Raw genomic sequence first — 12,517 nt, 5'->3', positions numbered from 1 at the left:
TACTCCTTTCCTTCTATAGTCATGGAAGAGTGCTTGGGGTTTTGGGGGAGAAAGATGCATGCTGAATGTAGATTGCTTTTTAACATAAGACCTTAATTAAATATGCTCACTTTTCACTCTCACTTCCCGATTCCACACCCAAGTGTAACTGAAAGCTTGTAAAGTACATGTACATCCTGGGTTTTTCAACATGGGGAACGTCTCGGAGTTGCACTTCAGAGAGCATTTTTTCCCTCTACTGTCTAGCTGAGGGAGAATAGTCTTTTGAGACTCCCTTTTGAAGATGGCATTTGGAACACTCCCTGTTGTCTTATTAAAGAGTTATATTCAGGCAGGCTTATAACTATAATGTACATTATTAAGAGAGAGGTCTAGACACTGGAAGCTATCAAGATTTAGAATTTCCTTCTTGGAGTACCCCAAAATCTTGCAACAATCTTTGCTCTGCTTGTCTGGGACCATTGCTTTGTTCTAAGAAAACACCTGAATTGATCAGCCAAAATTACCTTTATATGATGCATATTTATTGCTTTTTGTAATAAATTGTCTTCCTCTCCATAAACAGAATCTTCCAAAGCTGAATGCAGTTTTTGCAGTGTGGAATCTGACTCTAAAGTAGAATATTTCACCTGGAAGTTCTTTCATGTGTCCAATATGTGTATATATATATATATATATATATATATATTAAAAATATATCATGGTTGACTTAGGAAGTAAAAATTCCTTTATGGAAACTTTTTAGTAGTCCTAAGAAAAATCTCTTGAAATAAAGTTATTTCCAGTATGTCATCTTATGTTAGGATACTGCAAGCCAGTCTACAGAATTAAGTGTCTAATCTCTTTGCAAAATCAGTTGATAAATGTAGAGATTTTAATAAATCATGTCCTTTTCCTTCCAATACTGTTTCTGCTAGGATGATCAAAAGGCAGAAAATGATATGGCAATGAAACGAGCAGCATTATTGGAGAAGCGTTTGAGAAGGGAAAGAGAGACTCTGCTTCGAAAGCAGCAGCTGGAAGCAGAACTAGAACATAAGAAAGAAGAGACAAGGTAAAACTAACTACGTCCTGCTTCAACTGACCAGTAACCCTGAACAAAAAAATGACATAGCAGAAAGTGCTACTTCCTTGTTCAATAATTGCATCTTAATATGCAAGGATATTTAATCCTAGAGTCAGATGTGCTGAGGAGCCCAGCTGAAGACACGTGCCAGCTGGTCCCATGAAATCAGCAGGTGGCATCAGTCTGTAGCTTAGATTCAACATGAACCCTGCTGCCCTGATTGAAGCTCCTCAGACTGTTACCATGCCTTGCACTTTATATTCTGAGGGAGAGCTTATCACTTTGGGCTTCAGTCTGCACAAGTGCACAATGGCAAGTTCCTCTTACGGATGTCCAAGAGTATTAAAGTTCTGAGAATTTAATGCCTGTATTTTCCTCGCTGGCAATGTGCTAGCTATAACTGTTATCCTGTAACGTTCTGACTGTTGGATGTATTTGATGGGGTTTTTTTTAGACGAAAAACAGAAGAAGAACGTCAGAAGAAGGAGGATGAACGAGCACGGCGAGAATTCATTAAGCAGGAATATATGAGAAGGAAACAGCTAAAGCTTATGGAAGAGATGGATACTGTCATAAAACCACGTTCCCTGTCAATCAAGCAAAAAAAGCCCCGTCCAAAATCTATTCATAGGGATCACATTGAATCACCTAAGACACCAGTCAAAGGTCCACCAGGTAACCAGTGTTCATGTGGAAGAAGAGTCTGTTCATGCTAAAACACCAGCCTGGGTTTTGGTACTAACAAGCACATGCATTTATTAGTGCCTTGTGCCAAACTGAAGTTGCACGTGACAAAACCAGAAAGCAAAATTTGCCAATAGAAATGAAAAGATGAATGTCACTTACCTGTTACGCATGCATGCATATATCAACAAACAAAAAGGTTAACTGTATTGACCCCATGGAAGCACCAACATATGTGACAAGTTTCATACATGCCCATGTATTATTCCCAGTCACTAATCTCTTCTTACACCTGTAGAGCTAAGAATGAATAACACTTGGCAGAAAAGAGATCAATAAATAAAATGGTCATTATAAGGTAAGAGTACTTGAGCTCCTGCTTAATACGGACAGAATTAAAATAAACTTAATGTTTTCATTCTATTTTACTCAGCTACTGCATGTGTTGTTATGAGCCTAGCAGCACTAATTGTATGGAAATCTGTAACATCCTTTTAGATACCAAATGACTGCAGTAATAACTAAAAGAAGTGTTGCCAATTTACAAAAAAAATAACCAGAGTGCTCAGTGATCCTTTTTGTTACAGCATCATATAGCTGCATTTTCTCTAGCTGCTTTCCTCCATCTTCCAGTGTAATTTATTCTCTTAACATCTTCCAAGAGTCCATCCCTAAGCTTTAAATTAAGTCTCTTAAGCTCTTTTATGAGAGCTTTTTAACTTTGATTTGCGTAGTGCCCATGTACCCATGTCCACGCCTCATGTTAATGCTTAATTACAGACTATCCCAGGTGGCTGCAAGTGGCTGGGTGTCCAAAAGTGTTCAGATAAAGCATGCCACATATGCATGTAGGTATATCATGTATGGGAGTAAGAGTCACGTGTATAAAAGCACTTAGAAACTTTCTTATGCTGGTGTTGGGTATAATGAACAGACTCTACTACTTGCATAGGTTTATAAGCTTTAACTTTGTTTTTATCCAGGTTCACAGCTTTATCGTGTTTTTTCAGTATCTAGTCTTTCGTTGGCGTCGCTGAATACAGGGGACAATGAGAGTGTGCAGTCAGGCAAGAGAACACCAAGGTAAAGCTAAAATAAGCATTTCATTTAATAAAATTTGATAATCACCTACATAAAATCAGCATTAATTTTAAAGAGGTGATGTCTATATTTTTCCTACTCCAAGAGCAGGCATGTTTTTCTGATGTGAAATATTGATTGATTCCCCTGTTGAGTATTAGGGAACCAAGCCATGATAATTTGTTTTACAAATTTTACCAAGTAAACCAGTTGGGTGGCTATAAATGAGATCAAAATAAAATGCTATTCACACAGCCTCTTTAATTCACCTGTTTATAGTTAAGTCTCAGCTTGTGGTTATTTTATTAAACCTGTACACTACATGCAGCTATACAGCTTCCTTTCTTCCTTAACTGAGCAACTTCTGTTCTGTTATTTCCCCTTAGCAGTAGTACAAGTATTAACTGTAATTTCAGGCTTTTCTGAACACAAGAATTTATCTTGTATTAGAAACCACCTGAAAATGAACTGAGATAAAAATTAAAACATTCTTAAGTACAAAATCTATATTATAGTTCAAACAAATAAAATTATTATTGCTGTATAATTATTTAATTTTATTCAAATAAATACTATTCTTTAATAGAAAAGAAATGGAAGAAAGGCAAACTAGCAAAAGGGGTTTAATCACGAGTATTGCCATGTTACTTTATCATGTCATGTTTTCATGGCCAGTGTATATGCCCCATCAATTCCAGCATGCCTGCAGCTGTTTCCAATTGACCTTTCCATTTCCCTGATATCTTGAGAACTGACTTTCAGGTTATTACGTAAAAAAACATTAACGCAGTGATCCAAGTACCCTAGCATCTCTCAGCATCTCTTACAAATGATCAGCTTTATTTAAAAGGGGGGTTTCTTACAGCCATATTATCTGTTGGAAGAGGCTTGATGTCGCTTACATGGACAGACTTGACAGGAGATGACCCCTATCTCTGTAGATTTAGTTGTGCTATGCTCTACTACAGCTATAATGAACAATATCTGGCTTTAGATTCATTTCAGCGTTTGGGATTTCTTTAAATGTAATTCAGAACAAATTGCCGAGTAGAAAAGTGTTAGAAAAATTTTCGCTATCTTTCCAGAGCCATACTATAACATCCTCTTCAAATCAGAATTGTCTTTCAGTGATGACACAGAGTGAATTTCAGTGATATGTTTGAAGGTCTCCTTCATGCATCACTCAGAATAGTTTATACAGAACACTAACTCAGTTATCCATTAATTTCTTCTGTTAATGTTATGCATTTAAGTCTACAGCATATGATTCAAATTATTGTGTTCTATGTTAATACACTCTGCTTTCTTTTCATGTTAAAAGGCTTCTTTTCTGAAAACTGTAGTGTTTTAAGTAAATTTTAAAATTAATGTTTAGGTCGGAATCAGTGGAAGGATTCTTATCTCCGAGTCGTTGTGGTAGTCGTAATGGAGAAAAAGATTGGGAGAATGCATCTACAACTTCTTCAGTTGCCTCTGCTACAGAATACACAGGTTGGTGGCAACAATATTTAGAAAAGTACCTGGCTATTAGTAGTTCTATGCATGAAAATATTTCAATTATCTGTGTTTGGAATTTTTAAACTTATTTTAGGATCCTTCCATAGAAATGTAACTTTCACCTATCTAAAACAGGCAGTAATAATGCAAGATTAAAACTTTAAATCCAAAATAAAAGTACTGACTCAGTAGCATTCGTGATAATCAGAATAAACTGCAGTTAGGCTCAGAACAGCAAATGGACCCACCAGTTACTCTGCATTTTAGTAGTCTCTCTAGAAAGGCAAGAGGAGTTGAAATGTAAGTTCAATTCAGAATAGAGTTTTAAAAAAAATAAAAAAGGCAGAAAACAAATTGGAATGGGAAAATCTGCCTAGTAATGTGGATTTAAATATTCTGCACCTTTTATTTTGTTGTTTACAAAAACTTAACAGTCTGACTTGTAATCCTTTATTATATTATGAATTAAATAATAATGGTATCTCTGTCTCTTTTCTCCAAATATATAGTACATAACATTGCAAAGACCTTGCATCATCATGATTTTAAGGCTGTGTTTTTGCTCACCTCATGTCAATTTGTATGGTAAAGAGAATAATAACGTTAGGTATATTAGATAAACTTTTAGGGAGATCAGGTTTGAATGATGGACCTGCATAGCTTTATCTGTGCTGGAAAGTGATTATTAATAACAAAAGAATGTCATTTCACTTGCTTGTGAAATTTGTGATCTCTAGTCTTATTCATAGATTTGTATTTTTATGCGTGCAAAATATGAAGGGATTTCAATTAACTATTTGTTGGCTTATTGATTAACACAGCTGATTTGTCATTCCTCCTTCACAGGACCAAAGCTGTTCAAAGAACCCAGTGCTAAATCCAATAAATACATAATTCAGAATGCCTTGGCACATTGCTGCTTGGCTGGAAAAGTAAATGAAGGTCAAAAGAAAAAGATACTGGAGGTAAGGGTATTTTTCCCTTAAAATCATAAACACACTAGTCAAACCACAGTTAAGGTACTAGAAAAACATTCGAGCATAAATACAAATATCAGAAGGAATCTTCAGAGTTTATGTCAGCTCTTACTAAAAGGTTTGAGGAATTTGTGTGACTTGTTTCCTTTGTGGACAGAAAGGTTCTCTAGTACTGTAGAAACAATAGCTATTCCCTTGTACATGCAGCATGGGAGGCTGAATTAATTGACATATTAATAATAGCTACTGTCTGTTTAATGTGGGAACTTCAATATCATTTGTTTGCAAACTTTGTTTCCCTAACGTGAAAAATATTTGTTTTATACATATGGATCCTCAGACTGAGACCTTTAGAACTAAAGATACTTTTTTGGAAATAACAAGTGAGATATCAATACAGACTCTTGTAGTTGGAGTAACTCAGAGCATAATAACCCCCAGAAACCTCAGGAAAGAACAGCTGTAAAGTGGTTATGCTTAACTCTAGAATGCAGCATACATCACTTGGCTAAAACTTTGTGTGTTCAGAGCACATCCCGTAGAAGTTGTGTTGGGTGGAGCAGGGATCTGAAAAAGAACCTTTCCTTAGTACATACCAACTGACTTTATAGTTCGAGTAAACTTGAATGGATTTAGGGATGAGTGAAACCCATTTCAGCACTGGACTGTCTTCTAGGCCCATCTAGACATGTTTAAATTTCCTGTTCTTGAAGGTATTAGACTTGCTTACTGAAATGGCTCTAAGAATCTTTATTTGGTCTACAAAAAAAATTGTTGGGATGTCTTTTCTTTAGGGATAACAAGACAAGTGCAGCTGAAATTGTCTAAATAAATAGGATTTCATTTGATAAATACCTACCTTATCAAATTTCAGGTGGTTGAAGCTTAGCAAATCGTAATGCATTAAAATAAGGTATTTTAATAGAAAGACGGAAGTTTCAGCTCTGATAGATTAGAAATTCAGAATGCCAGTCTGACAATTTTGAATGTTTTCTAACTACAATGCAAATTTAATGTTGTGAATCTTTCTCTTTCTTTCTTTTAAAGGAAATGGAGAAATCTGATGCCAATAATTTCTTAATCCTGTTCCGGGATTCAGGCTGCCAATTCAGATCTCTGTACACGTACTGCCCCGACACTGAAGAAATTAATAAATTAACAGGGATAGGTCCCAAATCTATCACAAAGAAAATGATAGAGGGACTGTATAAATACAACTCTGACAGGAAGCAGTTTAGCCACATACCTGCTAAAACTTTGTCTGCCAGTGTTGATGCAATTACCATTCACAGCCATTTGTGGCAAACCAAGAGACCAGTAACTCCTAAGAAACTTCTACCCACCAAGGCATAGTAGATGGGAAAATCTTGCTCCAGACAATTATGATAAACTTGCACTTCATCTTTACTGCCTATAGGAAATAGATTTCTAGTTGCCAACAAGACTCTTAGAACTTAAAACTGGACACCAAGTTCTATTATCATGTCCAACTGGAATGTAAACACAGTGTTTAGGAGTGCAGAAGATATCACTTCAGTGAGTACTTATGAGTGACTATGGAAATGTCTGACTTGTGTGGAGATTTGTATGTGCTAATACAACGTATGGAGTATATTTGCTCTGTATTTTGATTAGATACACTGAAGCACTGAATGTTCATATTTAGTGAATCAAACTACATTTTTTTACATCTGTTGCCTTATATGTTTGTATTTGTGCTTGTCTCGAAATATTTTTTCTTTCTCTAAAGAAACACTTAATATCCTCAATACCATTGACCTTTGCATATTGACTCTTACAGTAAAGACTCAAATGATAAGTTAATGACATGTCACTGAAGAACATAAGAATGGGTCTGTTTTGCAAAATCCTATTGTGTGCTGCAACAAAATTAATTCATTCTCCTAAGTATTTATAATTCCGTTTCAATTAAATAATACTGATTTGCTTATAGACTAAACAGTAAGGGGAAAATCCATGAATTGCATAAAGAAATACTTCCTCCAGGTGAACTATTTAGCAAGTCAGGGTGTAGTTGGATGAAGTAATTATTCCTGTTTTAATAAGTTGCCATCTGAGATGTAATGACTATGTGTGCGCTCACAATCCCATTAAAATGCAAAACAAAAAGATTTGGCAGGCCTCTAAAACAGTTGAAGCAAATATGCAGTATTCTACATTGTTGGAGATAGTGAGCACATAGTCAGCTACTGCTCCTCCATGGGAGGAATAGAAACGTGTGAAACACTCAGAACTAGATCCCTGATTTTTGCCTGACAGAACACTAAAAATATTCAGAAGAATCACAGAATACACTAAGTCACAGATCTTTTGGAAGCACTGTACCTAATTCCCGCTGATTTGAAGATCTAGGCCACTGTCCATTCTTCCTGCCTGCAGATCAGATTTAAAACAATTTTTCAGGGAATAGACATCCAATAAGAATTTTTGGTGTCCTAGTAAACTGTTTTCTCAACATGCTCTAACAGATGATGTCTTGTGACACCTAAGTGACATTTCAATAAATTTATAATACAACCAGTTACAAAAACAAACTTTAAGCATATTTCAGTATTATTTACAAAGGGCTGCATTTTATTTCAAAACAGTGTTTGATTATTTTATAAATAACTATTCCGTTTCAGTGTTTGTTTCTCTTAATTTGCTTTTAACATAGCACTGTTCTGAAAAGAAAAAAAAAAAAAAACTACAAACTTGAAGCCTCCCCTAAATCTGTGGCTATTTTGATAACGTACACCAGAGGATTTGTTGGGGGAAAAATCTCATTCTCAGGAAAAGACTTGAATGATTTGTGATTCTGTTCTGTTTCAGTGTTGTGACAACTACATTAACATAAGACAGTATTGTGCTATAAGTATGTAGTCCATTCTGTTTCACGGGGAGACTAAAATTAAGTTCATATTTCTCTCATTAAACTGCTTTGAGAGAAACAACGCCTCACTACTATGATGTACTCATTTACTTATATAAGAGATGCACCTGAATGAGATACCATTAAACAGTTTAGAACAGTACTTTTTTAAATTATTATAAAGCCTTAGGCATCAATGCATCTGGGTTATAAACATTTTCTCAAAAATGCTGTCAGTTTTACTGTAATTTATGTTCTTATATTTATGTATATTTGTTAAATCTGTAAAAGAAAAAAAGAAAAAACACTTTAAAATACATGTTTAATATGTATGTGGCTCAAAACTATTTGTGGTTAGCTGATTCCTACTGTTTGCATGTATATCACCAGGATATGTAACTCTTATATTTCAAGTGTATACATATTGTGTATATAGGATATAAATAATATTAAAAAGGGGGGAAGAGGGTTTGCACATTCTGCCTGTTAGACAGTTCCTACAAGTACCATTGTAGGAACGCCATGAATAACTCTATGAAATTGTCTATAATATACAGTGATTCAAGAAGCAAGGAGGTTGGAATTAACTCTTACACGTGGCGAATGACTTCAAAAGAAGTTTTAGAATGGGAGGCTTTTTATTTCTAAAATCTGTCCTATGGTTTAACTGAAGATTTGCAACACCATAAAGACACACGCATCAAGCTAATCAAAGTGAGCTTACATACATGACAGAGAAATTATGTGAGACATTTTAAATATGTCTGAATGTACTGCAAAATTTACATTTGTCAACAGGTTGAAGATTTGTGCAATGTCTAAAAGCAGAATGTGAATAATGCAGCTGAAGAGTCTGTTGCTCGAAGTATAAAGTTTTACTTAATACGGGAAAAGTAAAGCTATATACGCTTTTCCTTTTTAAGCCTGCAAATTTTCTAATTACAGTGGATCTATGGTTGGGATCATGTTTAAAAAATAAAAATAAAAAATAAAAAAATAAAGGAAGCTTTCCATAAAGGCCAGTATTTATCACTGACCTTTTCAGAACACACTGGTGCTTTCATCAGGGGTATTATTATCGTTGCTATGACTGAATTGCCAAACTATCATCTTAGTTTTTGGAGCAAAATTTCATATTCTAACAGTCATAATAGCTACTGAAATCTTTTTTTTTTTAATTTTAGTATGACTGTTAGTTTTTATTATTTGGCTGTTTAAAGCCAAATTCAGCTATTTAATTATGATTTAATGGGCACTGTTGAAAAAAATGTACAGTGTATTGTGTGCTTACTTGTCTACTCTATGGAGCATAGCTTCCATATTTTTTCAGATGCTGTGCTGTAAAATATTGTCATTGCTACTTATGTGGTACAGTGTAGTTTTTCCTTTCATTTAAATAAAAGCATGGCACCAAAAGTCAACTTTTTTGTTCTCTTGCTTACATCTAAACGTAAATTGAAACTATAACAAGTTCACATTCATGGTTAAATTTTTTCTTACTGTATTTCAACAATGTAGAAATTTTAGGATATAGCAAAATTTTGATTTCTCATTTTGTTTGTATTGCTGTCTTTCACATGTATTCTAGCTCTCTGATGTTACCAGACTGAGGCTGTTAAAGAATTAGGCTTCTCATTACATTCTTGAGGACAACAAAGAGTTTTCCTGTTCTTTTTAAAAGTGAGTTTCACAATTGTAAGCCAGCTGATAAACTCCTGTACTCTGGGGTGTTAGAAAAAAACATAGAAATTTGATGGTCAGCATAATAGGATGGCTTCAGAAGGTAAGGTTTTTGAGATTGTCTAGCCTTATCTTCACAAAGAAAGCTAATAAAGAATATGAAATTCTGTGAAATAATTTGTGCACAAGTTGTGCAATCTTGAACAGCAATAGTATGCAAAAAAAAAAAAAAAGGAAGTTTTATTTTCCAGATATGTGAATTAGAAAGTCTTTCCATTCCAAATATTGCCTGTTTTGTTTTTGTGGTGTTGTGCTGGATTGCAGAGCAAGGGCTTCTGTTGAAAAGGGCCATGACATGGCTGCAGTGTCAACAGGCAGGCTGAATTGTTAGGCTAACAGGCAGATAATGAATCCGTAAATTTCAGAGGTACTCAAAAGGGCAGCTTCGATAATACAGGAAATCTGATAGCAGGGCTTTTAGTAGTGAATTGGAAACTAATGTGGATGAAAATGAATAGCCTTACTTCCACCCCTACCCCCTCCAACTGGTTATTTTTTAGCCAGCTCAGTCAGTTCCCGTATAGCATCAAAACAGGCTCACGCAAGCAAAGAATTCTGTTGGAACACAAATGGTAATTGCACCCAGTAAAGCTATTTTTTAGTGGTGGGTCCAGTTCAAAATCGTCAGCTAAAACCAGCCTTTGTACAGAGAGACTCTGGAACAGACTTTTTCTTTACCCGTTGACAAGTAACACCATACTTGACAAACTTCTGATCACGCCCTAGTTAATTTGACTGAGCCATGTGTCTGAATTTGTACAGCATTTGGGAATCAAAACATATGTGTACTGCTGTGGGATTCAGTGCAGATTTCTGGTACCAACAACTGCAGAATAATCATTTCAGTTACACTTAGAAACTAAGCTTTCAGATCAAGTACAACACAAAGGCAATGTACAAAATAGCTTTTCTTCCCAATCCAGCTATACTGATCAGGCATAGATCAGTACATTTAAAAAAAAAAAAAAAAAAAAATCAAAGAAAAAAAAAAAAGAAAACAGCTTTTCAAGAGCTAAACCTTTAACTACTGAAGTCTTTTCAAATAGGAAGTTACCATTTTTGTGATACTGTTACTACTTTCATGAACCGAACAAAGAGTTGGAAGAATTGCGGCTATAGAGATCTACCTTTATGGCCACAGCCCCTTATGCTTGCTTTTTCATTTACCGTTCTAAGCTCTTCAAACCTGAAAATTCTACTTAAATATATATATCTTATTCCAGATTTGGATGCCAGAAAAAATCAGTATTCTTATATGCATGGCAACTTTGTTCATTTATAAGCAACTGGTTGTAAAAGGCAAACTATACCATCATTCAGAAAAAAGGTACGAAGTGTGTCTGTGTATGCATATGTACAAATGCACATATACTTTCAGATTTAGATGTTTACATACAGATATCATAGAATCATAGAATATCCTGAGTTGGAAGGGACCCTTAAGGATCATCAAGTCCAACTCTTGACACCGCACAGGTCTACCCAAAAGTTCAGACCATGTGCCTAAGTGCACAGTCCAATCTCTTCTTAAATTCAGACAGGCTCGGTGCAGTGACCACTTCCCTGGGGAGCCTGTTCCAGTGTGCAACCACCCTCTCTGTGAAGAACCCCCTCCTGACGTCCGGCCTAAATTTCCTCTGCCTCAGCTTAACCCCGTTCCCGCGGGTCCTGTCACTGGTGTTAATGGAGAAAAGGTCTCCTGCCTCTCGACACCCCCTTACGATATAAAACGCACTTTATTTAGACAACCACAGCAAGGTTAGATATGGTAATAAAGTTACTCTAGCTTATTCCTTCTAGAAAGCAGCTACTTTGTTTTATTCAGAATGACTGGTCTACATATGAGGAGGGAAGCAATATACAATACATACATTTAAGACCTCAATAGGCATAGCCTTTGGGAGATGGAGTTCTTACCACTAGGTAAGAGCTATCATTTCCTGAATTCAAGGACAACACTAATGGACTCAAGACAGAATTGCCTCTGATCAGAAAAGATAAAAACCAGGATTTCAAGAAAGGTAAGAACAGGTAAGAATGGTAGAACAGAGGTAAGCATTCTACTGAAAAAAAAAAATACATATATATATATATATATTTAAAAGTTTCTTCAGCCTCTTATTCAGCATTATTAAACAACTGCATGTATAAAACTGTAGGGTTAGTGGATAATTCATTATCCATTGACAGATTTATTAAGCAAGATACTGAAAAGATGTTTTTTTGTGTAAAATGTATGTATTTTTATGTCACTGTTAATCTGTTAATGGAGTTTTGCACAAAGACAAAGCTAATATAAAGCTTTCCATCAAGGCGGCTCTGCCTTATCCTTTCTACATCATCACTGATCTAAATATCTGCATTACAAGACCTGGCAAGGCCCCACAAGCCTGCAATTATTTAAATGACTTGAAGCCAGATTATCCTTTAGCTTGGTATTTTTCTTGTTTAAGCTACCTGAAACTCAAGTTGTGATGCTGACATAAGCGCCTAATTCTCCCACAGGTTATGCAAGAGCATTTTAACTTGTTTGCTGCATTGTCACCTCAAAGTTTCGGGAAACCTCTCTTGAAATGAGTGAAGACTGTTTCCAGAAGAAAA

General features: G+C 35.4%; 1 protein-coding gene across 5 annotated transcripts in view; it reads left to right on the top strand.

Moving 5' to 3' along the window:
- Positions 1-9,597, top strand: part of CAMSAP2 (calmodulin regulated spectrin associated protein family member 2) — a 79,490-nt gene extending 69,893 nt beyond the window's left edge. For 3 of the 5 annotated variants that reach the window (XM_082766385.1, XM_082766383.1, XM_082766386.1), the window contains 6 exons: positions 918-1,054; positions 1,521-1,741; positions 2,734-2,833; positions 4,206-4,321; positions 5,174-5,292; positions 6,352-9,597. In XM_082766385.1, coding sequence (XP_082622511.1) covers positions 918-1,054; positions 1,521-1,741; positions 2,734-2,833; positions 4,206-4,321; positions 5,174-5,292; positions 6,352-6,657 — 999 coding nt within the window. In that variant the 3' untranslated portion in view covers positions 6,658-9,597. The remainder of the gene's footprint in view (positions 1-917; positions 1,055-1,520; positions 1,742-2,733; positions 2,834-4,205; positions 4,322-5,173; positions 5,293-6,351) is intronic. The other 2 variants (XM_082766387.1, XM_082766384.1) reach the window with 1 other exon arrangement.
- The last annotated feature ends 2,920 nt before the right edge of the window (positions 9,598-12,517 follow it).

Source organism: Aythya marila, assembly GCF_965140915.1.
Source record: "Aythya marila genome assembly, chromosome: 8".
Taxonomy (NCBI): domain Eukaryota; kingdom Metazoa; phylum Chordata; class Aves; order Anseriformes; family Anatidae; genus Aythya; species Aythya marila.
Note: the sequence above shows the minus strand (reverse complement) of the source record. Positions and strands in the feature narration are given on the sequence as shown.